The 25209-nt window shown below is 44.1% G+C and overlaps 2 protein-coding genes across 10 annotated transcripts in view; one reads left to right on the top strand and one right to left on the bottom strand.

Moving 5' to 3' along the window:
• Positions 1-19940, top strand: part of LOC142499591 (dehydrogenase/reductase SDR family member 9-like) — a 37252-nt gene extending 17312 nt beyond the window's left edge. For 5 of the 8 annotated variants that reach the window (XM_075609150.1, XM_075609148.1, XM_075609156.1 and 2 more), the window contains exons 2-5: positions 7911-8251; positions 15039-15297; positions 16822-16985; positions 17758-19940. In XM_075609150.1, coding sequence (XP_075465265.1) covers positions 7911-8251; positions 15039-15297; positions 16822-16985; positions 17758-17984 — 991 coding nt within the window. In that variant the 3' untranslated portion in view covers positions 17985-19940. The other 3 variants (XM_075609149.1, XM_075609153.1, XM_075609152.1) reach the window with 3 other exon arrangements.
• A 3523-nt stretch (positions 19941-23463) lies between these two features.
• LOC142499590 (bile salt export pump-like) overlaps positions 23464-25209 on the bottom strand; it is a 55656-nt gene continuing 53910 nt past the window's right edge. The window contains exon 28 of one of the 2 annotated variants that reach the window (XM_075609146.1): positions 23464-24935. In XM_075609146.1, the coding sequence (XP_075465261.1) occupies positions 24735-24935 (201 nt within the window). In that variant the 3' untranslated portion in view covers positions 23464-24734. The remainder of the gene's footprint in view (positions 24936-25209) is intronic. The other variant, XM_075609147.1, reaches the window with a different exon arrangement.

The raw sequence follows: 25209 nt of genomic DNA, 5'->3' as shown, positions 1-25209 counted from the left end.
ATGATATGAGTTTATGGGCTTCTGTGCAGAATTGCTGCTTTAAGAAGCAGAGGGGCTTAGCCTCACTCTAGAATGAGGAAGGGGCCCTGTTTGCCTTGCAGCCTAGTGGAGAAAAGAATATAGAAGAGTTGGCCAGTGCTCGATAATTAACTCTATTTAGTATGCCATGATGTGTTTTTAAAAGCGTATATCAATATCATTGAATACTGTATGCCAGGGGTGCGTAAACTTTTTGTCCAACGCCCCCTGCCTGCTCTCCCCAACTGCTCGCGCCCCCCTCACCATGCGGTGTCATGTGACGTAACCCTGTGGCATCATTTGACGCTGTCTTGCCATGGCGACACGTCATACAATCATCTGAATCAAGGTAAGGGAAGTTGCAGAGGCCGCATGTGATCCCAAGGCATTTAAATTAAATGCGGGGTCTCTGCAACTGCCGCGCCCCCCCCCCCCCAGAAAAAGCATGCGCCCCCGCAGTTTGCGCCCCCCTGCTGTATGCTCTATTGTGCCGGGATATATCTTCTTAATAAGCAGTGCAGAACATTTTATTTTATTAATACACAAATTGTAGTTTGTTATACTTGTAGCACTGCTACCCCTGTCCACCCTCTGGGAGATCTTGCCTAGGCTACAGGTCCGTGTGGGGCTGGTTACCTGTGAGGGTCCAGGAGAGATGAGTGTCCGCGATGTTGTGGGGAACAGGACAGGCTTTAGGTGAACCTCAGGTTCTTTTATTTCGGTGACAGCGCTTCCAGTCACAGCAGGCTACAGCAGAGCTATATATATATATATATATATATATATATATATATATATATATATACTGTATGTAGCCAGGTCCTCTGGCTCCCCGGTCCTCCATTTTCCCCCCCCCCCCCTTACCTCCGCTGCTGTGGGGGGGCTGTTGCGGGTGACGATGGGCTTGCCGGCGGCTCCCTCTGCAGGGCGCCGCCATGTTTGTTATGCACACACACGCGCGCAGGGCTGGCACATGCACAGATGCGTCAGAGGACTCTCGGCGACCTTGTTGTGATTGACCACGCATGTGAAGTATGTCGCGCATGCGCAGAGAAGTGCAGGTGCGGCACCCATTACAGGAAAGGCTCCGCACAGGGACTACAAGTCCCATGAGCCTCACGGGAATGTCACATGCTGCGGCTTAGCCAATAGGGCGGCTGCATTTGCAGTTAAGGCCTTTTTAGTGCAAGGGAGCTCGCGCTGACATTTTAAAAAGGGACAGTTTAGTCAGTAATCAGTTGAGTAGAGGGACAGGGAGGCCAGTGAGGAGAGGCAGTTGTAGGAGATAGATAGTCCCCTTACTTTTTCATAGGAGTATGTTACAGCTTCAGAGTCTGCAGTTCACATGTTGCTAGGCAACCAGTGAGGCTGTGAGATGTATGACAGTTAAGATTAAGACAGTTGAGGGAGAGACAGTCAGGAGTTAGGAGTGAGTTAGTGAGTTAGTGAATTAAAAGTTAGTGACAGTTGGAACATTGAGGACTAGGGATCTGAAGGAAGACTGCCTGGGAACCCAGCTCCTGGGAGGCACAGACAAAACCAAGAGAATAGAAGTAAGCCCTTCCTGAGTGATTTTCAGGCTGAAGCAGTGTTTTGGGATGCAGTGTGCTAGAAGCTAGGAAGCCCAAAAGAGTTGTGGTGGACTAGAGGCCAAGAAAGATCCAGAAGTAGTTACCTGAATGGGAAGGGGCACAGAGGGAACTTGACCTGAAGAGAGAATTATACAGGGAACCTGTCTCATGAGGTATTGTGCTCTATATGATAATAATTTATCCTGTGCAAGCCTGGAGCTGGTGTGTGCCTGTCAATAAAATACCTGTGAGTTGCAAAAGATCCTGGCGCCCTATTTCTTATCTTGTACTCCAACAAACAAACTACCCTCCATTACAGCCAAGGCCTGAACCTGCCAACGGGAACCCTGAGATCACAGGTAACTGACCAAGGAGCTGACACGCTAATCCCATCGGGAGCAGAGCAGGACTTTGTTCACACATGTACACCCTACCCGTGCTGCCGGAGGGGAGGGGGGAGGATAGGGGGGTTACACTATATATACATACAAAACAGAAAGGACAGCACGGGCTCCATAGTGTAAAAGGTAATTGGTTTATTATCAAAATGCTAAAATCAGCTCACTCACAGAATCTCAGTAGAAAAAACGCCTTGGGCAGAAGTTTAATACTGGTTTGGCACTGTCATTTTTGAAGTGAAACTTCCTTAGTGGCACCTCATTTGTGATGGGGCAAAAAAGAATTGTGGAGACAGAAATGAAACGGATGTGACGTCAGTGCTGGCAGTTGAGGCGGGGCTGTGTTCTGGCTCAGCCCGACCCCAACACTGACATCACACCCGCTCCACAAATCAGATGCGGCGGCGGCGGCGATAGCCGCCGGCGCCGCTCCTAATCACCCCCCCCCCCCGAGCCCCACACCCCCCACACACCGTGACATATGCGGCGGCGATAGCCGCCGCTCCTAACGGCCGCTGCCATGCCGTGCAGCCTCTCTCCTCCCTACCTCCGCTTTCCTGCGTCCCACTGACTGAGCGCCGCCGGGGTCGAGGAGAGGAGCCCAGGGATCATGGAGGGTAACCGCCGCCGCAGCTCCTAACGAGCTCTGCTCCCCCCACCCGCTGACATGCGGCGGCGGCAGCCCTCAAAATTTAATTGCCGCCACTCCTGCTGACCTCCCCCGGCCGAGGCATGGAACGGGGGGGGGGGGGTAGAGTGAGCTGCGTTCCCCACAGCACCATCAGACGATGACGCGCTGCCCCCCTTCCCCGCCGACACTGCCTCTGCCCACGCAGCACTTCCGGAGGGGGGGCCTTTATTAAGGTATCTGCCCGGTGCCCGGTGCGGCCGCGTCTCGCCGGGGGGTGGGGGTGGGGGAGGAGAGACTCAGGCAGAGCCGCCGCGGGTCCGCAGCTCTGCCTGTCTGTGAGGGGGGGGGGGTGTGAGGGGAGGAGGAGAGTCTCAGGCAGAGCCGCCGCGGGTCCGCAGCTCTGCCTGCCTTTGAGGGGGGGGGAGTCAGGAGAGAGGGGGCAGGACACAGAAAGAGAGACACACATACAGTGACAGACACACACACACATACATATATATACACACACACACACACACACTGACTGACACACATACACACACACACTGACTGACACACATACACACACACTGACTGACACACATGCACACACACTGACACATACACACACACTGACTGACACACACACACACACACACTGACTGACACATACACACACACACTGACTGTGGTTAGGTTAGGGGGATGTGTGAGGTGCAGGGGGGCTGCGCATACGTCACACGGTCACACGCACGCACACGGTCACACACACACGCACATGGTCACGCACACACGCACAGTCACACGCACACACACACAGTCACACGCACACACACACAGTCAGTCGCGCACACAGTCAGTCGCGCACACAGTCAGTCGCGCACACAGTCCGTCGCGCACACAGTCCGTCGCGCACACAGTCAGTCGTGCGCACACGCACTGTCACGTGCACCGTGCACTGTCACGCGCACACGCACTGTCACGCGCACAGTCACACACAGTCACACAGTAACACGCACAGTCACACGCAGAGTCACACAGTCACACGCACAGTCACACAGTCACACGCACAGTCACACAGTCACACGCACACACACACAGTCACGCACACACACACACACACACACACACGAGGAATTCACGCTTAGTGCAAATACAAGGGATGTGTACGCATGTTCTAAGTCAAATTTATTTGCGTTTTGTCAATGAAATTGTATTTTGATTTTTAATTAAAAATTCACCAATACAAATACAATTTCTGTGACAAAAGTCAAAGAAGTTTCACTTACTATGCGCGTGCACAGCACACACAGCTTTTTTTAAATATATGTACACTAGCTGATATACCCGGCATTGCCCGGAGGCAGGGGGGGGGCGTGAAAGGCAGGGGGGGGCGTGAAAGGCAGGGGGGGGGCGTGAAAGGCAGGGGGGGCGTGAAAGGCAGGGGGGGCGTGAAAGGCAGGGGGGGGCGTGAAAGGCAGGGGGGGGCGTGAAAGGCAGGGGGGGGCATGAAAGGCAGGGGGGCGTGAAAGGCAGGGGGGGCGTGAAAGGCAGGGGGCGTGAAAGGCAGGGGGGGCGTGAAAGGCAGGGGGGGCGTGAAAGGCAGGGGGGGGCGTGAAAGGCAGGGGGGGCGTGAAAGGCAGGGGGGGGCAACACACACACACACAGTGTCACACACACACAGTGAGACATACACACACAGTGTCACACACACAAAGTGTCACACACACACACAGTGTCACACACACACACAGTGTCACACACAGTGAGACACACACACACACACAGTGTCACACACACACAGTGTCACACACACACACACACACACACACACACACACACACACACACACACACACACACACACACACACACACACACAGTGTCACACACAGTGAGACATACACACACAGTGTCACACACACACACAGTGTCACACACACACACAGTGACACACACACACAGTGTCACACACACACACAGTGTCACACACACACACAGTGACACACACACACGTCACCTAGAGCGACACACATGCGACACCTACCTCTACTTCCGGCCGCCGCCATCTTCTCACTCGGCGCCGCAAGGGAGGAAGGGGGTCCTTCCGGGCGCCGCCATCTTAGGCGCCGCGAGGGAGGAAGGGGGTCCGCTGCCTGTTCCCCCGCTGGGGATGAAGATGAGCGGAGGGAGAGGTGAGCGGAGGGAGGGAGAGGTGAGCGGAGGGAGGGAGAGGTGAGTGGAGGGAGGGAGACGTGACCGGAGGGAGGGGAGAGGTGACCGGAGGGATGGAGACGTGAGCGGAGGGAGGTAGAGGTGACCGGAGGGATGGAGACGTGAGCGGAGGGAGGGAGAGGTGAGCGGAGGGAGGGAGACGTGAGCGGAGGGAGGGAGAGGTGAGCGGAGGGAGGGAGACGTGAGCGGAGGGAGGGAGACGTGAGCGGAGGGAGGGGAGAGATGAGCGCTGGGAGGGGAGAGATCCGGGAGGGGAGAGATGAGCGCCGGGAGGGGAGAGATCCGGGAGGGGAGAGATGAGCGCCGGGAGGGGAGAGATCTGGGAGGGGAGAGATCCAGGAGGGGAGAGATGAGCGCCAGGAGGGGAGAGATCCGGGAGGGGAGAGATGAGCGGCGGGAGGGAGGGAGAGATGAGCGCCAGACCTCTACTTCCGGCCGCCGCCATCTTCTGACTCGGCGCCGCGAGGGAGGAAGGGGGTCCTTCCGGGTGCCGCCATCTTAGGCGCCGCGATGGAGGAAGGGGGTCCGCTGCCTGTTCCCCCGCCGGGGATGGAGATGAGCGAAGCGGAGGGAGACGTGAGCGGAGGGAGGGGAGAGATGAGCGCCGGGAGGGGAGAGATGAGCGCCGGAAGGGGAGAGATCCGGGAGGGGAGAGATGAGCGCCGGAGAGGTGTGTGTGTGTGTGTGTGTGTGTTGCATGAGCCGAGGGGGAAGAGAGTGGCAGTTGGGTGACGTCACACCCACCAATCTGATTGGCCAGAGGCTGAGGACCAATCAGATTCACCGCAGCTAGTACCAACCTTTCGATTTTATATATTAAGATATATAAAATGATTTTTTTTTGTCAGTTTTAAGTGCACTGAATCACAGATAACATGAAAGGCTTCATCCATTTAACCCTTTCGGCACTTTCACATATTTCACATGTTCCGTTCCAGCCTGCTTCCTTCTTTTGTAATAGTGAAGATGTTTAGTCCACAAGACAATAAGAAATGTTATGTATTTAGTGCAGGTACAGACAGTACCTGCCTTAATGGAGTTTACCTTGATGTGGTTAGCAGGCGTAAATCATTTTTTGACCAAAAGATGCAACCAAATGACTTCCTTTTTTAAAAGACTAACAGCCTATTCTCGTAGATCCAAAATGGTAATTGTTTAGAAGTAACAGAGTGAAATGTAAGAAAAAAAACTATTCTGTATTGCAAATTATATCTTCTAAACCGCGTCTATAAAAAGTGACAAACTGCATCGTTTACCCGCCAAACCTAACGGTTTGTACTTGCTTTAGAAGCGGAATGACCAGAGGTGGTGCTAATTCCATCCCCAGTCTGATTTATGGATTTTGCTCTGAGAGCTAAACCCATATTCCAGGCTCTGGGTGTAACTCACAATACTAATCTCGCCACTCTTGAGGTGGTAAAAAAATGCAAGTTTTTAGAAGTGGTTTGCATAAAGGAGCTACAAGAATTGCAGTTGTCGAATGCTTTTTTGACAAACCGATCATATTGACAGAGCTAGAGTGAAATGACTTCTAAAAAAGCTTTTAGACACAGATTGGACATGCAAGAAGGGCTTACAGAATAGCAAAGCATGCCAATCCAATCGGACAGGGCTATTTAGAAGCAGATTGACACACCTTGGAGCTACGAGAATAGGCCCCTTGGGATCATACATTTTCAATTTCACTCATAAATTCCAAGCAAATTTGGAACCGAGAGCAGGGTTTTTGTATCTCTTTTCTAGTTAGTGTATAAATGTTTGCATCCATTCAGTATGGATATGCTCTCTCTACATTTTGCCTCTGCATCTGTATTACTAACAGGAAATAGTCTATTTTGGTAGATGACTGATACGGCCAACTCATTGGTTTTAGTCCATGAGAAAAAAACTACCGGTAGAAACAAATAAATAACAGAAATCGGGTTATATTGTATTGTAAAATAAAGTAACGGGCACTAAATAAGGGAAGTGAAATAGTATTCACAAATTCTGGGCGTTTAATTTTATTTACTGGTAAATGTGTATAAATTGTGCATTTACCCTCAGGTTACTAAATTGTATTTAATAACGGCAATGCACGTGCAAGATACAGTATGAATACTTTGCCAGTATATATGTTTGGATGCAGTTATTATTTTGATTGTTGTTTTATTATGCCTTACATGTTAAAGTAAGTGAACCCTTTAAGGCTCAGATCCACAGAGGTCTGTTATTCAATTAATGACGCCTTACGCCAAGTGCTAACGGGTATCATCAAAGTGTTAAGTGTTGTTTTCTGTCGTAACGAGCCTTGTTTTAAGGCGTTAGTGCTAATGATATGCAGAAGAGGTGTTCCCTCTAAGAACACCTGTCCACAGCTCCGAGAGAGACCTATTTTACTAGATGCGCAAATGCTATAAACATCTCCCCATACACACCTTGAAACACCTGTGCACAACAAGAAGCACACCTGACATACCGGGGATTTATGCTAAATGAAGTAATTGAAATATACTTTACATATCCATATTTGCATATATCCCAGGTATCTCTGTTTCCCCTTTTTTGTGCACAAGTGTGTCTCCAAGTGTTGTCTAATTGTGTGTAGCATTAACTTAAAATTCCTATGCTAATTAGTTAATTAATAGATGTTGTTGCATATAATTAGCTTTGTGGATTCGTGTTAAAATTTGGTAACAAAGTCTGTTATTGATTTTAATAACAGTACAGTATGTTATGAGCTCTGAGTTATCTGACCTCTGTGGATCTGGACCTAAGTCCTAACACGTGTATTTAGTGGGTTGCAGCCAGGTACTGCAATTGTATCAGATATGAGTAACTGTACTTAGAAATAAGTAATTTAAGATTATTCTGTTGTACTATGACCTACATTGAAAGATCTGATTTAAATACTAGAAAAACGCATGGATTTCGAAGGATCTAGCAAGATCTAGCAGATCCATCTTTAACCAACATCCGCATTGTTTTGAATTTTATTTTCTGGCCGAGTGGAGAAAATGGCCCTAATATTCGATGTTTGTCTTTAAATTGATATATGTCATTCGCCACTATTCTAACAAACATATATTTTATTTTTCAGGAATTACCGAATAGAAGAAATCACAAAAATGTTTCTGTATTTGCTGAGCTTTGTAACTGTTCTCTATATTTGGTGGAAAGTGAGGGATTCATTAAAAATCAAAAGCATCAAAGACAAGTATATAGTGATCACCGGATGTGACACCGGATTTGGAAACCATGCAGCACGAACATTCGATAAAAAAGGGTTTCGAGTCATTGCTACCTGTTTCACTGAGGCTGGAGCTGCAGCACTCAAAGAAGCAACTTCACAACAGCTTAAAACAATATTACTAGATGTGACGGATTCTGACAATGTAAAAAGGGTAGCAGAATGGGTAAGGTGTGAAGTTGGCAGTAAAGGTAGGTAATGCTTGCGTGCTTTGTGTATAACAGGACAAATACATTTATTTGGCAGCAGTTCATGCATTTATCTGACACTAAATTTGCCAACAGATTGGTTGTGTTGGTTTAGTGCCTCCCTCTTCTGGCCTTTACTTTAAAGCTGCAGTTCAGTCTTTTTTTTTTTTTAATTGATTTTTTTACTTCAATAGTTTCATGTGGGCAATCTCAAATTACCTAAAGAACTGCATAGCTGCCGGTCAATTCGTTCTCCGTCTATTGATCGGCAAAGTTTGGCGTTATCTTTAAATATGGGGAATGTAAATCGTTGCTATATGAACAAGCATGCTTTTAAAATAGAATACAAGAAAATTGGTCTTTCGAAGTTGTTTTTTTTAAAACAGAAAATGCTAAAAGTATTTTTTCTTACTACAGAACTGATTTTATTAAAACAAACACACATGCAGGATATTGCCTGAACTGCAGCTTTAACCCATGTTATAGACCAGGGCTGCAACCAATTGTCTTTCTCTCCTGCTTTGACCTGTGAAAAATCTGTAAAACAAATAATCTATGTTTTCGCGCAAAATGCGGATGCTATACATTGTGTCCTCGCAAGCCAATTAAGTATATTCATAGCCAGCTAAGGCCACAATTATACTCTTCGCGTTGGTGCTTGCGGGGGCATGATAATTATATACTTACCAATCGCTATTAGAGGTCCCCTAGTGCACGCGCAATGGAGCAATGGAGCGAGCGTGTTTTGAAAAGACAAAACATTTTGTCTTTTCAAGCGTCGGCCGCGTCACATCAGCGATTCAGCCAATGAGGTGTGAACCGCTCATGTGACGTCACGGCCACGCCTCCCCATCGCCTGAACATCGCTGAAGAAGAAAGAAAGCACAGTTCACACATCGCGTCAGGCATGCGCCACATGCACGCACTCCATCGTGCGTTAGCGGCGAGTATAATCTCAGCCTAAGAATAGAGTTGACTAGAGTGTAAAAAGAGAAAAATTATTTATTATTATACGTTTTACTGGTACAAATGTGATCGGTTTTACTGAAATAAATAAGGATCTAGTCCCACAATTGACTGCACTCCATTTTAAAATAAACACCAATGACACAAATAGCAGATATTGCTTTAATTAAAAGTTTCAGAAATGTTTAGTGTCACTTCTAGGAAGCTAGTCTTGTTAACCTCCAAAAATAGTAAAACTGAAATATGCACATTTTCTACTTCTTTTATTCTCTTGCCTTCTTCCTCATCTCGTCTGTTGGCTTAAACAGAGACATGTGTTTTGTGATTGAAGCGTGCAGCGGAACGCTCAGCATTTGTGATGACAGTGAAGACCGGAGTGCAGTCTTAATAAATGTCATTTTATTTGTAGCACTGTTTCCCCCCCTCCCTCCCTTCCCTCTGGGAGATCTTACTGCTGCTACCGGTGTGGTGGTGCTTACATACTTGCGAGGGTCCAGGGGATGCTGAGAGGTCCGCGATGGCATGGGGAACAGGACAGGCTTTCAGTGGCTTCTCTTAGTTCGCTCTTGGTGTCAGCGCCTCCAGCTCCAGTGGCTCTAGGATAGCCAGAGACAGTCTCCCACTGGTGCACATTACAGACATACTCCTACCTGATAGACTGAGAACTCAGGCAGGACTATATATAGACAAGGGGTACTTTATTGCAGTCACTGGCAGATGGTACACATATACAGCGATGCAGATGCTGATCAAATGTTCCCAGGCTTCAGGATGGTGCATGACCTCAGATAGTAGAGAGGCCTAATTGCCAGGTTTGAAGCCTTTGTTGCAGCAGATGTTCCCCAACCCCCTAGGGGTTGAAGTGGGCACGCTCTTCCCTGATGGGAGAGACTCACAGCCCTTCCTTCTGTCTCCAACTCCAGACTAAACTGCCCAACTAACTTTTGGCACTTCCCCCTGATGTCAAAAAGGTGAGGGCATAGTGTCTGTACCACGATTGGCTACACACACACCATGTCACCTTCTCTCCTGTCAATCAGAGGATAGCAGAAAGGGGGTCAATGGCCCTGGATTATCCTATCGCAGCCTGCAATAACTATCAGGGCTTGTGTGACAGGAGGCAAAGAAGTAACAGGGCCAAGCCATGTTACATAATGAAAACTGTTTCCACATCAGCATTTCTACAGTATGAGGAAGAATCAACATTGCCTCTGCAAGTTTGACAAGTGTGGGAAAACAGTGATTGCCGTCCTCGTCATTCTGTGACACTTTGCTCCAGTATCTGTCAATGTAACCTGAACTGGCAATACGCAATAGTAGTGTACAAGGTGGGTATCACAGGGGCTGTGAAATCTGCATTGAATGAGTCTCATTCATTATCAGCAACAACATTCAGAAAAATATTGACCAGAGTTTTCACCTTTTCTTCAGTCAACTGAGGATTTCTTGATGAGGTCAAAAATGTTTATGCTTTTTCAAATTTCGTCGTTTAATGGTAACAAACAATATAATTCTTTTGTCCCTTCCTTGTAAAATTCTCTCACATTGGACAAAAACGATTTCTTATCATCAAAGATCAGTTTCTTTTTCAAACAGGTCCCGTGTTCTGTGCTCTATAAAAACCGCTGAACCTTGAAGCCGGCTTATACGCTTGTAGTCAGTGGATGTAATGTCATTTTTTGGGATACTGAACTGAGCAAAGCTTGCAATGGAACTGGCGAAGAAGGGAACACATTCCTGAATAAAGCTTGTAAACATACAGTCTTTCTTGCCCAAATATAGCCTTGAATATGGTAAACAAGTAAAACTGCTGTAGGAAATGAAAATATAATTTAGCTACATCAGAGTGCAAGGTATTATTTATGCGTTGTACGGATTGTACGTTGCTCTCCTTCCAGTCAATTTTAGTATTGAAGTATTCTGTCAATGCAGACCACTGTTCCAAGATTCGTTCAACACGTTGCATTGACTATCCACCTTGTGAAACCCAGCCGCAACTCCTGAATTTCTTCAAATGCACCCTGTCATTTTCCAGATGTTTTGAAAAAAGAATAAACATCCCTTGTTAGCTGTTCACATACCTCTAATAGTTCACTGCAGGCATGAAAAGCAGCTAAGTGTGCTACGTGCAGGGCTCACGATTCCACTACAGGTGCTGACCTGGGAGTTTTGTATATGTGAGTGTTTTGTTTATCTACACCAATAAATGTGTTGATTTGGATTTTAAACACTTGCTTCATTATCTCTGCTCCACACCATGCGGGAGTCAATGGGAAGCGTGGTACAGTGAGTATTTCACCTGATAGAAAATTGACTGCCAGCAACTACTGCCCCTTGCTGCCAGATTGCTGTAAGAGGGTTGGATCACTACAGATACATCTCATTTTGTTTGTACTTGCACTTGGCCGTGTGATTATTGTGGATTATTTATCTATATATCTCCTCCCCCCCCCCTTCTTGTTCCCAGCCTCCTTTACGTAGGAGGGTTGGATTTGCGAGTTTCATTCTAGAACTCTGACTGTTCTTTAACCCCTTCCTCCCCCTTGTTCTTGTTCTATTTCTGTTGTCAAGGGTCTTGGATAGTCCCTACTGGGGTTGAAGCAGAAGGGATCCTCATCCATATAGTTTCCCCTCCTCCCCCCCACTGCCTAGGGGTACCTGTCACCGATTGTTGGTATTTTCGATTTGTTATCTTTTTATGGGATACGTTGCTGAATCTGATTGTACATTTAGCGCCTAGGTTTTTTCTGTTTCGAGTGTGCTACGTGGCACGAGCTGTGAAGGAACCAAACTTTCTCTTGTTGCTTCTTGACTCGGGAAAGAACCGAAACCAACCATTACTCTGGCTCCATCTGAAGACATGCTTAATCAATTTTTCTGGGGCATTTGATCCTCTTCAAATGCCTTGTTGATCACACTGAAGAGATTTTCTCCTGTAGCTTTTCCCTCAAACACAATCACTTTGTACAGGTACAGTAGGTTTCGACTTTTTCACTCGTGCAGATGTGAGCCTTTTGTCTACCTACCTTGTCACACTAATATCCGTTGATTCATCGATCATGAGGGCGAAAAACAAATGTTCTTATTATATTAAGGTAAAGTTTCTTTTACAGACTCACCCAGGGTGTGTTCAATTATTTGACCTACCTTTGTTCGTGACAATTAAAGTTTTAACAAATGTCACTATCAGGAAACATTTTTGGTACCAGTTTTGTGAAACTGTCACTTTGCTTCACTGGCAAGTTATTTTCACAGACGCAATTTGCCCACAGAAGCTCCACATCTATTTTTTGTATGACAGATCTTTTTATTAAGGAGCTCTGCTACAATCTACAATCTACTACGGCGTGATTTCTTTTGTGGCAGTCAGCAGTTTTGTGACGTTTTCAATCTTTAAGACCTCCCGTGCCAACGTTCAGTTCAGAGTTGCAAGATGGGCACAAGGCTGGTATTTCAGTTTGCCCTCGTTTCAACCACTTTAACTGTTTTTCCCACTCACTCTTGTAGCACGGTTGATACATCTTCCTAGGAATATGATTGTGGTGTGACAATAATAATTTATATTTACAGTACGCCTACGAGGATGCTTGTTCTGGGAAAGCGGCCCTGCCAGTCCCGTGACAAACTCAGTGCCGGCAGGCTTCTAATTGCTGTATGCTACGTCAAGCTGTGTTCGATCTGCATCAGCAAAAATGGAGCTACTGCCGCAGTGTTGTTCACCAATCACAGAAAAATTAGCTAGAAAAGATGCTAGCGCAAGGAGGTTGTCTGTCTCCATCTTCCTGCAGGGCAAAGTGGCCAGTGAGCCATGTTGTGGTGTGTCATCAAATACGTGTAAATGTATTGAAAGTCTCAATCATGGTATCCGTGAAATATCCGTGAAATTCGACAAATACCCTGCAATCTGTTTTTGTGATGCCAAAATCCATGAAAACTGATCAAATCCATGACAATCCTGGTATATAGTAATAATGTAGGCAAGCCAGAAAGCTAGCATTCTTGGTAGTCTAATGTCCCAGACCTAAATGCCTAGGAAATAGGATTGCCCACAAAATTGTTTCAAATCCTATCACAGGCATTTATGCCCTGTCTTGAACTGAAAGGCTATGCTGTCAGCGGTTCCGGTCCTGCCTTCTCAGTAAAGCATCTACACCCATTGTTCCTTTTACCTTCCCTCAAAGATGCTTTAGGTCAAGCCCATTCCCATGCCCATGCCGCTGCTGCCCATGCCACTGCTGCTGCTGCTGCTGCTGCTGCTGCTGCTGGAAGACAACAGCAGTTTTCTCAGGATTTTTTTCTCCTTCATCTGCAAATCAATTTTTAATTAGCAAGCTTTAATTTTAGCTATGAAATTCAAAAATGCTTCAGGAAGTAACGGGACAGTGCTGGCAGAAGCCACAATCTTTTTGGAATGCAGAAGCAGCTGTCCGTAGCTCTATTTCAACATTTAGCCTTAAGCAGTGCTTTTTTTCAATACGCAAATAGGTGCTGGTACCCGAGGAAAGAGCGGGATCTCTTACCTTCTCCTGGTCCTCGTCTCCTCCAGCAACATCTCATTGTCGTGACATCACAATGTCGTTGTCATGGCAATGCGACACCATGTGTGCCGTCGCGGCGTCATTTTGTCTGGGCAACGCCACACCATGGGATATTGTCATGGTGACGTATTGTCAGAAGGAGAAGATACTGGAGATGAAGAACAGGAACAGAAGGTAACAGCCAGCCAGAAAAAGAGGTGGTGGTACATTGTACCGGCGTGTACCGTCACAAAAAAGGCCTGACCTAAAGCATCTTTGAGAGAAGGTAAAAGGAACAATGGGTGTAGATGCTTTACTGAGAAGGCAGGACCGGAACCGCTGACAGCATAGCCTTTCAGTTCAAGACAGGGCATAAATCTGCATGAAATGCCATGATGTTGATCTTTGTAAGAGATTTCCGGCCAGATCAAGTTCAGTGCTTTACAGGATCTCACCTAGAAAACTGGCAGAAATCCATAATGTCTGAAGTACCACACCCTATGACATAGTGGTTAAGTGCAAGCCATCAGCACCTCTAAATATTGACAGAGCAAAACAAATATTTGGAGTATCTATACCTAAAATGGCCGCTTCTACCACTTGCACATTTTGTATGTCTGACTGCAATGCACCAGCAAATATAATGTTGATGTAAGTTCCTGAAATCAGATGTATAGGGGCTTTAGACAAAGTAACTAGGACAAATCCTGATACCCACTGCGTGAGCAGGGGAAATACACCTAGCTTATACTAAAAATAGACATGCAATTATGTTTTATTATCTGATGGATGAGTCAAACAAATATTATTAATTTTTATTGTTAATTAGTTGCTGCTTTGAAATCAGCAGATGTCAATCAACTACATGTTAATCAGCAATCATACTCTGCTTTCACTGATGCGTGTTTCTACTGCACTGTATACAAAGTTATCCTCTACTTACACAAATGCAGTCTCCTACAGTAATGTACAGTACTGTATATAAAAATAATTGTTCAGAACTAACTACCCACCACATCCACTATTTCCTGTTTTGAGATCTATAATCGTTGCTCTTTCTTCTATTTCCTCTTTTTTTGTCACCTCTAACACAAAATTAAACTGTAACAACATTTTCCATTTTGCATACACTACTGTATATGTGTATTTGTATACTGTATGTGCTGCACGTTATCTGAAAAAGAGTTTTGCAGATTATACCCAGTAAAAGTTGTATTTATTGCAGATTTGAAATTGTGATTATGATTTGATAATCATTTTGCCCCATATTATTTGATTTTATTTACTTAAACATAATTTCTTCTTAGGACTTTGGGGTTTGATAAACAATGCTGGAATTCTGGGAACTCTGGCACCTATGGACTGGTTGAACATTGAAGATTTTAGAGCACCCATAGAAGTTAATTTGTTAGGTTTAATACATGTTACATTGGCGATGCTCCCCTTGATCAAGAAAGCGAAAGGTCGGATAGTTAACGTATCCAGCATTGGTGGACGAGTTGCAGCCAGTGGAGGGGGATATTATTCCTCCAAATTTGGTGTTGAGGGATTTAATGACAGCTTAAGGTAAGCAATATTATAGTTTATTGGAAAAATAACTAAATGCGTGTGAACCTTTTTCTTAGGTTAAGGCCAGATAGTGTGACATCCTCTTTACCTCTAGATCAGTGTTTTGTTTTTTTAACCTTTTTTTGTTTTGGTTAAGGAACCCTATAATTATATTGTGAAATTCTGAGGAACGCCAGCCCTCTCCTACAGCGTGTCTGAGATCAGATGCATTGTAAATTCTTCTGTATTTGGTACAATTTTCAAATGACCTGAAAGTTACAGGGAACCCTTTATGGATGTCTGGGGTGGCCATTATGGATGCCTGGGGAACCCAAGGGTTCCTAAGAACCGCTGTTGAAAAACAATGCTCTAGATAAAATTCTATAGGCAAGTATATTGATAATTACTCTGATTCTGCTGAATACACGTAACCACAGTTTAAGGAAAATGAAGATTTTGTTTTAACTTGTTTGCAAGTTTCTCTGAAATGTTATTTCTTGGATTGGTCTGAAACTGAAATTTACTTGTTTTATGTTGGTGTAGTTCACTGTCACATAAATGTCTACGTGTGTATGAAATAGCCTCCCACGCCCAAATCAATCACACTACACCCTAACTACACTGCTACCACCAGAATTAATTTAAGGGCTTTATCTAATGTAAATAGGACAATATTCAAATTAAACAAAAACCCAATATAGCAAAACGTTTAAAAAAATGGAGACATCCTCTTCAAAGGGTAATAGGTTCAACTAGTACTCGTTACAGAACAAGGATTACAAAATCACATAGAGACGATAGGGTCAGATTGTAAAGTAACAGTACAACAGAAGTCCAACACTGTACATTACCAGTGAAAGTAACAGGTCCTTCAAGGAGTCATGAGCAGAACATATGAGATTCATGCACACAATATTCCCCAATGGTTGGATCTGTCTTGTGGGGTTCAAACACACACTCTCATAGTTCACACTTCTCTGGCAGGCCTGTAGTGGTGCCACCTGTCATCCATGCCACTCTATCTTCTCAGAGACACTTTACGAGTAGATGCTTTGAGAGAAGGGAATGATTTCATTTTACATTTAATCAGAGAGTTTAAAATACCCCATATCTCTCTCCCTGTACCACCAGATTAATGATACCTGCATACTTGCATTCAGAGGAATTTGACAAATGCATATGTACCACCAGTGACAATCCCTTTTGTACCCTTGAGTGAAATTAATATTATGATATTTGTAAATATTCCATCTTCCACATTTCACATGATTACGATCGTGTATATTTGTCACTTACAGATTTATACCTGATATCACTTTTTTTCACCAGAATTGCACTAAACATGAATTATCCTAATTAATGTAACTCGTTAATGATAAGAATAGTGTTACTTTATACAGATAATTAAACTGTTTTGAGTATAAAATATATTAAAATAAAAATATATGCTATTTTAAACTGAGAATTTAATTCAAACAACACGGTTGGATGCAAAACATAATTGAATAGCTGCTGCAATTATGTATTGTTATGTTTTTAAAGGCGAGATATGAAAGCATTTGGAGTAAAGGTTTCTTGCATTGAACCTGGACTGTTTAAAACACCACTGTCGGATGGAAACAAGGTTTTAAAACAACGTCTGGATATCTGGAATCAACTTCCCCAAGATCTTCAGAATCAATATGGAGAAAATTATGTGCTAAATGGTGACCAATTTAATCATTTGATGTACACACACACAATATATATATATATATATATATATATATATATATATATATATATATATATATATATATATATATATATGTATATATATATCGTCATAGAGATATGATTATGGGCATAAGTAACTTTTACAGACATGATTAAAATTGTATTAGAAGAGGTAGGATAGACCTTCAATGTGTTAGAAGAGCTTACATTCTATAGGGAAGGGTAAGTAGATATTTGGTACAGGGGATGAGAGGGTTGGTGAGTTCCAGAAGCAATAGAGCAACTGTAACATTACCAAACAGCAGTAAATGGTGACCCCCTTTGGCTGCCGTTATACAGCTGCCAAAGGCTGTCCGTCTTTGGGGTGATGCAGATATAGACTGAAGGGGTTCTGAATAAATTCAGCTGTTCTTTAAAATTCCTTTGTCCAGTCATAAACACAGCAGGGGGTGGGGTTGACAAAACTGCAGAAACAAATCCCAGCTGTTAATAACCCTTAGCACGCTGGTTCTGTGCATATATATATTTATATGTGTACATGTGGATATCACATTTTCTGGATGCATATTTCATTAACCAATTATGCAACTCTGTCATGTGAAGATTCATACATTTTATTTTTGATACATAGAAGTGGAACAAATTCAATCATTTGTGTGATCATCTGTTTATTTCTGAACTCCAAGTTTATTGTAGTCATATCTTCAGCTTTGTAAAGACTTACAAACATTTATTTATTGACTATATGTTTTTATTCTACAGATACTAAAAAAAAGCAAGCACTAAACCAAAAGATCCTAAACATAGACCTCTCCTTGGTTGTATGGTGTATGGAACATGCTTTAACAAGCCAGCATCCAAGAACACGTTACAGTGCAGGCTTGGATTCTGCATTTCTTTGGATACCTTTGTCTCATATGCCAACATTTGTTCAGGACTTTGTCATTTCGCGAAACAAAGTCAAGATCCCAAGTATTGACACATTGTAAATATTTCCCTGCAATAGCTTTCATTGAGAACAGAGGTGGGACTGACTTAAAAGCCAGTGACAAAACACAATGCAAATATTATACACCAAATGTAAATACTGTACTCTTATTAGAGTATTAAACAAATAATTATTTATACCTTTATTTCTAGCCAATGTAGATATTTTTTAAGGCTAAGTAAATGCACATACTGTATGTCTGTACTATATCTCTTTCAAATAAGATGGAAAAAATGTGCAGCAACTGCACTAAGATTACAAAGTACATTATTTACAGTGGACCACAGTCTTAGCGGCTCAACCTACCAATACACTTTAGTAAAACAAAAAATGTACAGTTGGGTAGAGATGTAGCAATACTTACTGGGATAGTGTCTGCGGGATCGATTGCAGCCCCGGATTATTAACACTGTGGGGGAGTCCATGCTTCTGGGTGGGGACCCTTGAGTGTGCCCCGTCCCAGAGTATCTCAGAAGGTAAGATGCAGTCTTCATGTCTGTCCAAACCCTTGATGATGTAGATCAGGGGTGCGCAAACTTTCTTGTCTGTGCCCCCCCCTGCCTGCTCTCTCCCCCCCCCCTTTTTTTCTTTTCTCTGGCGTTTTCTGACGTCAAAACGTCATGTGACCCGCGGCGTCATTTGGCGCTGTGTTGCCATGGTGATGCGTCGCCAGAAGCCGCCGGAGACAAAGTAAGTGACATACAGGGGCCTCGCATGCTCCACCAGCATTTAATTTAAATGCTTTGTGGAATTGCGCAGTCTCTGTAAATGCCGCGCCCCTCAGTTTGCGCACCCCTGATGTAGATGACCAAATATGGGTATCTACGTCATGAGGGAGATTACTATAGGGCCATATTCGGTCATCTACGTAATGAAGGGCGTTGGACAGTGTTAAATGCACCCGTTATAAATGCACCCGGTGGTGAAGTGCCGTATGAGTGTAAGTTTTTCCTTAAATGTCACCTTGTGTTGGAGATTTTAAAAACTCACCCAAATTTGCCACAATTACTAAACCTTCAAATGCTTGTCAAATTAAGTGAGATTGCACTTCATACCAGGCCCTGCACCACACTAACTTTACCAAACTGCCGCAACGTGGTATTGATCCTTGTCATAAAGAGACTGGTACAAGTTTTTACACAAACGTCACCCAGTACACTGATGGAAAGTTAGATAAGGTTTTACCTTTGTAAAATGCAGTGTTGGTGAAATGTTTGTATTATAAGAAATATAGTGACATTTCCGCTTATTCGCTAATTTAATTGAGGGTTATTTTGTTCTATGATTCTACTTTATGCCTTAATTTTTATATGCAAATTAGGATCATTTTGACTGCTTTATGAAAACCTCTACTACTGCAGCAAGGCTTGCACCATAAGGCTACGGCCCCAGTCACTGCGTGCACGTGCGTGCCGGAGAGGCTGGCATCGTGTGCACCAGTGTAAGCCACGATCAGTAGTCCTAGGGTCACGATAGGATGCGTGCTAGAGAAGAGCAGGGGAAGCAAAGACAAGATTTTTGCCGTGGGGCACGGCGGAGGTGCAGCCATGATGTCACGCGGCTGGTTTGCCCGCATTGGCTGAACCGCCGCCGTGACATAGCCAGCGCTCGGCCGCCGAATCAAAAGATACATTTCTTGTCTTTTGGTAAAGGCGGTCGTGCATCGCGCATTGTGCATGCGCGCGCAGGCAGCTACTGGGGCCGGCCCCATAGAGGGCCGTACCTTGTGTGCACCACGCACGCCGACACACACACAGCCGCGGGCAGCAGGGAAAAGGCCTACGTGTGCACAGTGTTGCAATTTTCTAATTAACATACAACGATATTTGTACGGTGTTTACCGATTTAATCTAAAGTGAAGGTTCACAATGTTTATAATTGTTTATTATACATCTGCATTAATGTCTAACCTGCGTTACTGAGCCTTGTTCGAGTTAATAAAGTGTGTTTTATTTTATCCAAATGTCTGTGTGAAGTTTTTGATCCCAGTACATGGCATTGCATTTAGCTGCAGTTTAATGTTTATTGTAACCAATGCTATCTTTCCTGGAGGCCAATTCAGTCACCATAAAAAGTGTACTCAATACGTCAGGTCAGGTGGAGGCATGTGCTGTATTATTTAAACATTGTATTAATGTGATTTTACTGAGTTGCTGAGAGATCTAGAGAGCATACATGAATATAAATTGTTAGCCAGAAAAGTTTACAACTTGCAGAGTTTGTGTGATGTATCAATCTGTGTGTACCCTCGCCCCCCCCCTTTGGAATTACAATGGCATTAAGGAGTTAAGTGTGTGAGCCCATAAAGAGTAAAGCCCCTCCCCCATCACATGGTGCTGGGATGATTCAGATGAGTTGAATACTTCTATCAATTTAACCCCAATTGCAATCGAATTTATCTAATTAACATATCCTTGGTATGTCTGTCTGTATGCACAACCCCTCCCTTAATTATGAGTCATGCAAATCTGTTTAGAGTATTTAAGTCAGTCTATCTTGGCAGTGTCACATATGAAGTGCCTGTGGAGTTTATATTGTAATTACATTGGAGGTGGAGACTACAAGAAGAACTGGATTCTGCACTTCAACAACAACTCTGAGACTGTGAGAATTTGACTTTCTAAATGCTCTGATTATTTGTAGACATCTATAGACTCAGTTTCTAAGCTGCTGCTTAATGTTCAGTGCTACAATTCCCTGCCAGGCCTGATTTATACACCTCTCTCCTTCTACCTCTCTCCCTGCATCTCACTATGCCCTCCCTATTGCTTTTGCTGTTTCCTCACTCCTTTTGTAAACTTTTCTGTTCTCATCAACTTCCCCACTCCCCTCCTTCTATCCACATTTCTTTATCTCTCCTCCCCTCCACCAATGCCTGTGCCCATACACTGCACCATTATTTATACATCTCCTTCCCAACAACTTCTTTACCCCTCAATAAAAAGCACCCCCACAAATCCTCTATTCCCCCCCCCCCCCCTCTCTCTCTCTCTCTACTCCTTCTTGCTGCTGGGGATCTCTCTCCTAATCCTGCACCCACACTTGCTCCCACCCACGCCTCCCTGCCACCTCTTCCCTGCCACCTCTTCCCCTGCTAATGGTGTTAACCCATCTAATTTAATACTGACCAACCTTACAATTTGCCTCGCAAAATAAGCATCCCAATAAGCATCCCTCACCTACTGTCTTGTAAGTCTCCCAACATACCACGTAGATTGTAAGCTCTCTGGGCAGGGATTTCCTTTCCTTTTGTCTTACTTTGCTGCACTTATTGTATTACTATAATTCCCTGTACTGTATTGTCTTTGTGAAGCGCTGAGTATACTATTGGCACTCTATAAATAAATCTCTTTCCCAGAGGAGGGATCTCACTGAAATAGTATGTACGTGTTTATGCAAAAATAGGATAGGACAAGAATCCCCTTTTTATTGGTTAATAGTTAGGGAAAGTGTCCCAGTTAGTTACTGTAGTGGCCTTTTGAATGGCTTCTTGCTACTCTTTGCATTTCTATAGCGGCAGCCTATTTCCAGAGGTGGCTCCACAGTGCACAGCCCTGTGGGATAGTTGGACAAGCACTGCCGGAAGGTCCATAGCTGTCCCTACTCCAGATCGCCATGAGTTGGCATGCAGTGCCCGTGAGAGGGACACTGATCACTGACAGAGAGATTAGCACCAGGCCAGACAGGGGCCCTAAAGGGATGAAGCTCTATCAAAGCTGCCCAGAAGAGGGTTTCATTAGGTAACAAAAGGGGATCAAGCCTCACACCTCCCTAGCGGGGCGAGATAGGGGCAGCTCGGGAAGACCGGTTTCAGACAGTAAAAGAGAAAGGGTCACAATGTTCATAACATGATGTACTGTATGTGAATGTTGATGTAACAATAAAACTGCTGTTTGAATTAATAAAGTTCCTGGCACCCATCATTGCTACATCATCGCCCAGCCACACAAATACAGCACATAAGATAATGCATCCTTAGCAGCCAATACTACAGACACTGGTGTAAACTCCCTAAGAGCTGGGCAGGGAGTGTTACATGTGTGTCATCTGACAGAGAGGCATGAGGGAGGGGGAGAGAGAATGAAAGGTGGGGTGAGAGTGTGGGAGAATGAAAGGTGGGGTGAGAGTGTGGGAGAATGAAAGGTGGGGTGAGAGTGTGGGAGAATTAAAGATGGGGTGATAGTGAGTTAGAGAGAAAGGGGAAGAGAAGGGGGAGATGGGGAAGTGTTGGAGGGAGAGATGGGGAAGAGTGAGAAGGAAGGAGAAAAATAAAAGGGGGTGAGAAAGAGATGGAATGAGAAAAGAGTAGTTAGAGGGGGTGAGAGAGAGGTGTGTGAGAGGGAGGGGGATGACTGAGAGGGGGAGAGGAATGTGGGGGGAGTAATGGAGAGGGATGGGTGAGCGGAATGAAAGGGAGGGAGAATTAAAGGGGTGGGTGAGAGGAGTGGAAAATGAAAAGTGGGGTGAGATGGGGGAATGGAAGGTGGGGTGAAAGGGGCAAATAGTTAAAGAAGGAGGAGAATGAGATTAAGGGGGAGAGTGAGGAGAGGTGGGGACTAGAGAGGGAGAAAAAACATAGAGAAAGAGAGAGAGGAGGAGTGAGGGGGCTAAAAGAGAGAAGAGAGAGAGAAAGAGGGGGTAGTGTGGGAGGGGGGAGGGAGGGGAAGGTGGAGAGTAAGAGGGAGTAATAGAGTGGGATAGATGAGCGTGAAAGGGGGAGAAGAAAGGTGGTATGTGAGTGGGGAGAATGAAAGAAGGGGGAGAGTAAGGGAGGGGGTAGTTTGAGAGAGGTGGAACGTGTGAGAGAGGGGAAGTGTGAAGGGAGAGAGGGAGAAAGACAGAAGGCAGTGTCATACAGATAGAGGGGTGTGAGAGAAGGGAGGGAGAGTGATGGGAGGGGGGAGTGTGGAGGGTAGTGGGGAAGAGAGAAAGAGAGGGGGAGAAGTGTAAGAGAGAAATAGAGGGAGGGGAATGAGGGGGGGATCTGTGAAAGGAGGGGAAGAGTGAGGGGTAAAGTGGGAGAGGAAAGAGGGTAGAAGGACGGGAGGGTGAAGGGAGGAAAAATCTATTTAGCCTAGGTGTAACTCAAAGAAAGTGAATCACACACCATGTACTAGGTAGCACTTATAATTGTCATGTTCTGTCGTTTTTTAGTTGGTACTGTAGTGCTGAAAGTGTCTCTAATAAAAGGAAAGTGCTTCCTCAGCTTCTGGCAAAGGGGTTTATTTTGCATATGTTGCCATGTCTGCTTCCATGTACCTCAAACAGTTTGCTAATCCCTTCAATGGAGCTACATGGCTCTTCTGGTCTCCTTCTCCTACACTAACTGTTCATTTTATTATCAGATTTACACCAATACTGAGAAGATACAATTTCTGGAAAACTCGTTCCGAACACTTTTATGTAAGTCAGAAATACAATATATTGAAGCCCAAATAGAGAGCTGCTGAAAAATGTAATATGTTGTACTTTATGTGAAAGAAAACAAAGTTTTGAGAATTTTATTAAGCCTTTAATGCTGTCTACAGCTGTGGTTTTTTATAACTTTTATACAAACGTAACCAAACCATGTAATCTCAGGTGTCTCAGCTAATCCGTGACAACAGGTAGCATTAAAAGGCCTCGTGCTTGATGAATAAGCGCCATGATTGAATGGCTAAAATAAATCCATACATTAGATAGGATTTAGAAAATACAATAATTCCATGTTACTTTTAATGCAATTAAATACATTTTTAGAAAAAACATGTGTGATAAATATTACACAAATTCATGTAAAAAGAAGCACAAACAACCACTCCCCCAGAACTTTGTGTTAACTTTGTATTTACAAAACACTATGGGAGAGAATATTCGTGTTTGAGTTCACAGTTCACATTATATAATTAATGCGGTTTATGTCAGTAAAAGCCAAAAAAACATTTGTTTTGCAGGCACAGGCTGCTTGGCCCAATGACCGTGAGTGCAGCAATGTGTACAGAAATGAGTCTCTTTGTTCATCTCTGTGTTCACATAACATGACAAAAGTGAATGATTACGTTCTCACTTTAAATCCAGCAGAACTCTTCTGATTCCTTTACGGTAGGCGGGTCTACTGGTAGAGAAGTGAAGATGCCAAATAGGCAATTTTCTGTGGTTCTTAACATCCAGTAGCAAATATAGCTTAGCAATGGCCAAATAGTCTTACAATAAAATAGTAATGCAGTGCCATTGAGGTCAGTGTTATTATTGAAGAACTCTGTAACATGGGACCATTTACTATGGTGAGGGCCATTACATCGTTTCTACCTCCACCTTTGAAAGTTGGACATTAAGCCTCATCCTACAAATATACCAAGTATACTGTATAATGATGCTTGGAACATAAAGTAGAAAACGTGGTATTTTTAATCTGCAAACAAGCAGTATATTGCTCTGAGATATTACTGAAGCTACAGTATGCTGTCTTTTTAAGTATTAAACTATCTTCTGCTATGGAAACAGCATATACTTGTATCTGCATGTACTGCACATGTTAACCGCTATTCTGTCAACATTGTACATCCAGCAGCAACCAGATTACTGTACTACATAGAATTAAAATACTGAAATCTGATTTTCTAACATTCTCAATGTGTCTTTAAATGACCAATCGTTTAAATATCCCACGGTTAAGTGCTTTTGTTGTAAAATGTTGGTTAATAAAAAAATAAACATCAATTTCCTCGTTGATGACAAATAAAAAGCAATAATCGTGACAAGGAAACTTTATCTAACTTAAGGTGGCTCCAGTAGTTACAAGTTTGTAATAGGCACCTCTCCTAGCCATAAGTTCTTCATGAGAGCCCTTTTCAACAACAACTCCTTGAGACATCACAGCTATAATGTCACAGTTCTGAATGGTGGACAAGCGGTGGGCAATAGCAATACAGGTACGTCCCTGTCTGGCCTCGTCCAGTGCGACCTGCACAGTCTGAAAGATAAAACCAAGAGCTACTGTATATTGTGCATTGCCATAACACTGCATTAAGGGCCATTTCACTGAGCGGTGCCAAGCCACAAGATATCTTTCAGTGCTGGAAGACACGGCATGGTCCATATTCTTTGCATGCATCATAAGGTGTGTTTCAGTGCCAGAAGGTGCAATAATGAGTTAATATGGGCCTAACTCTTGAGGGGACTGAAGTTGCCCAAATATTACTGCACTGTAATACAACTGGGGAGTTCCTTATCTTTATGATTGCATC

Source organism: Ascaphus truei, chromosome 7, assembly GCF_040206685.1.
Source record: "Ascaphus truei isolate aAscTru1 chromosome 7, aAscTru1.hap1, whole genome shotgun sequence".
Lineage (NCBI taxonomy): Eukaryota > Metazoa > Chordata > Amphibia > Anura > Ascaphidae > Ascaphus > Ascaphus truei.
This window is presented reverse-complemented; position numbering and strand designations above follow the sequence as displayed.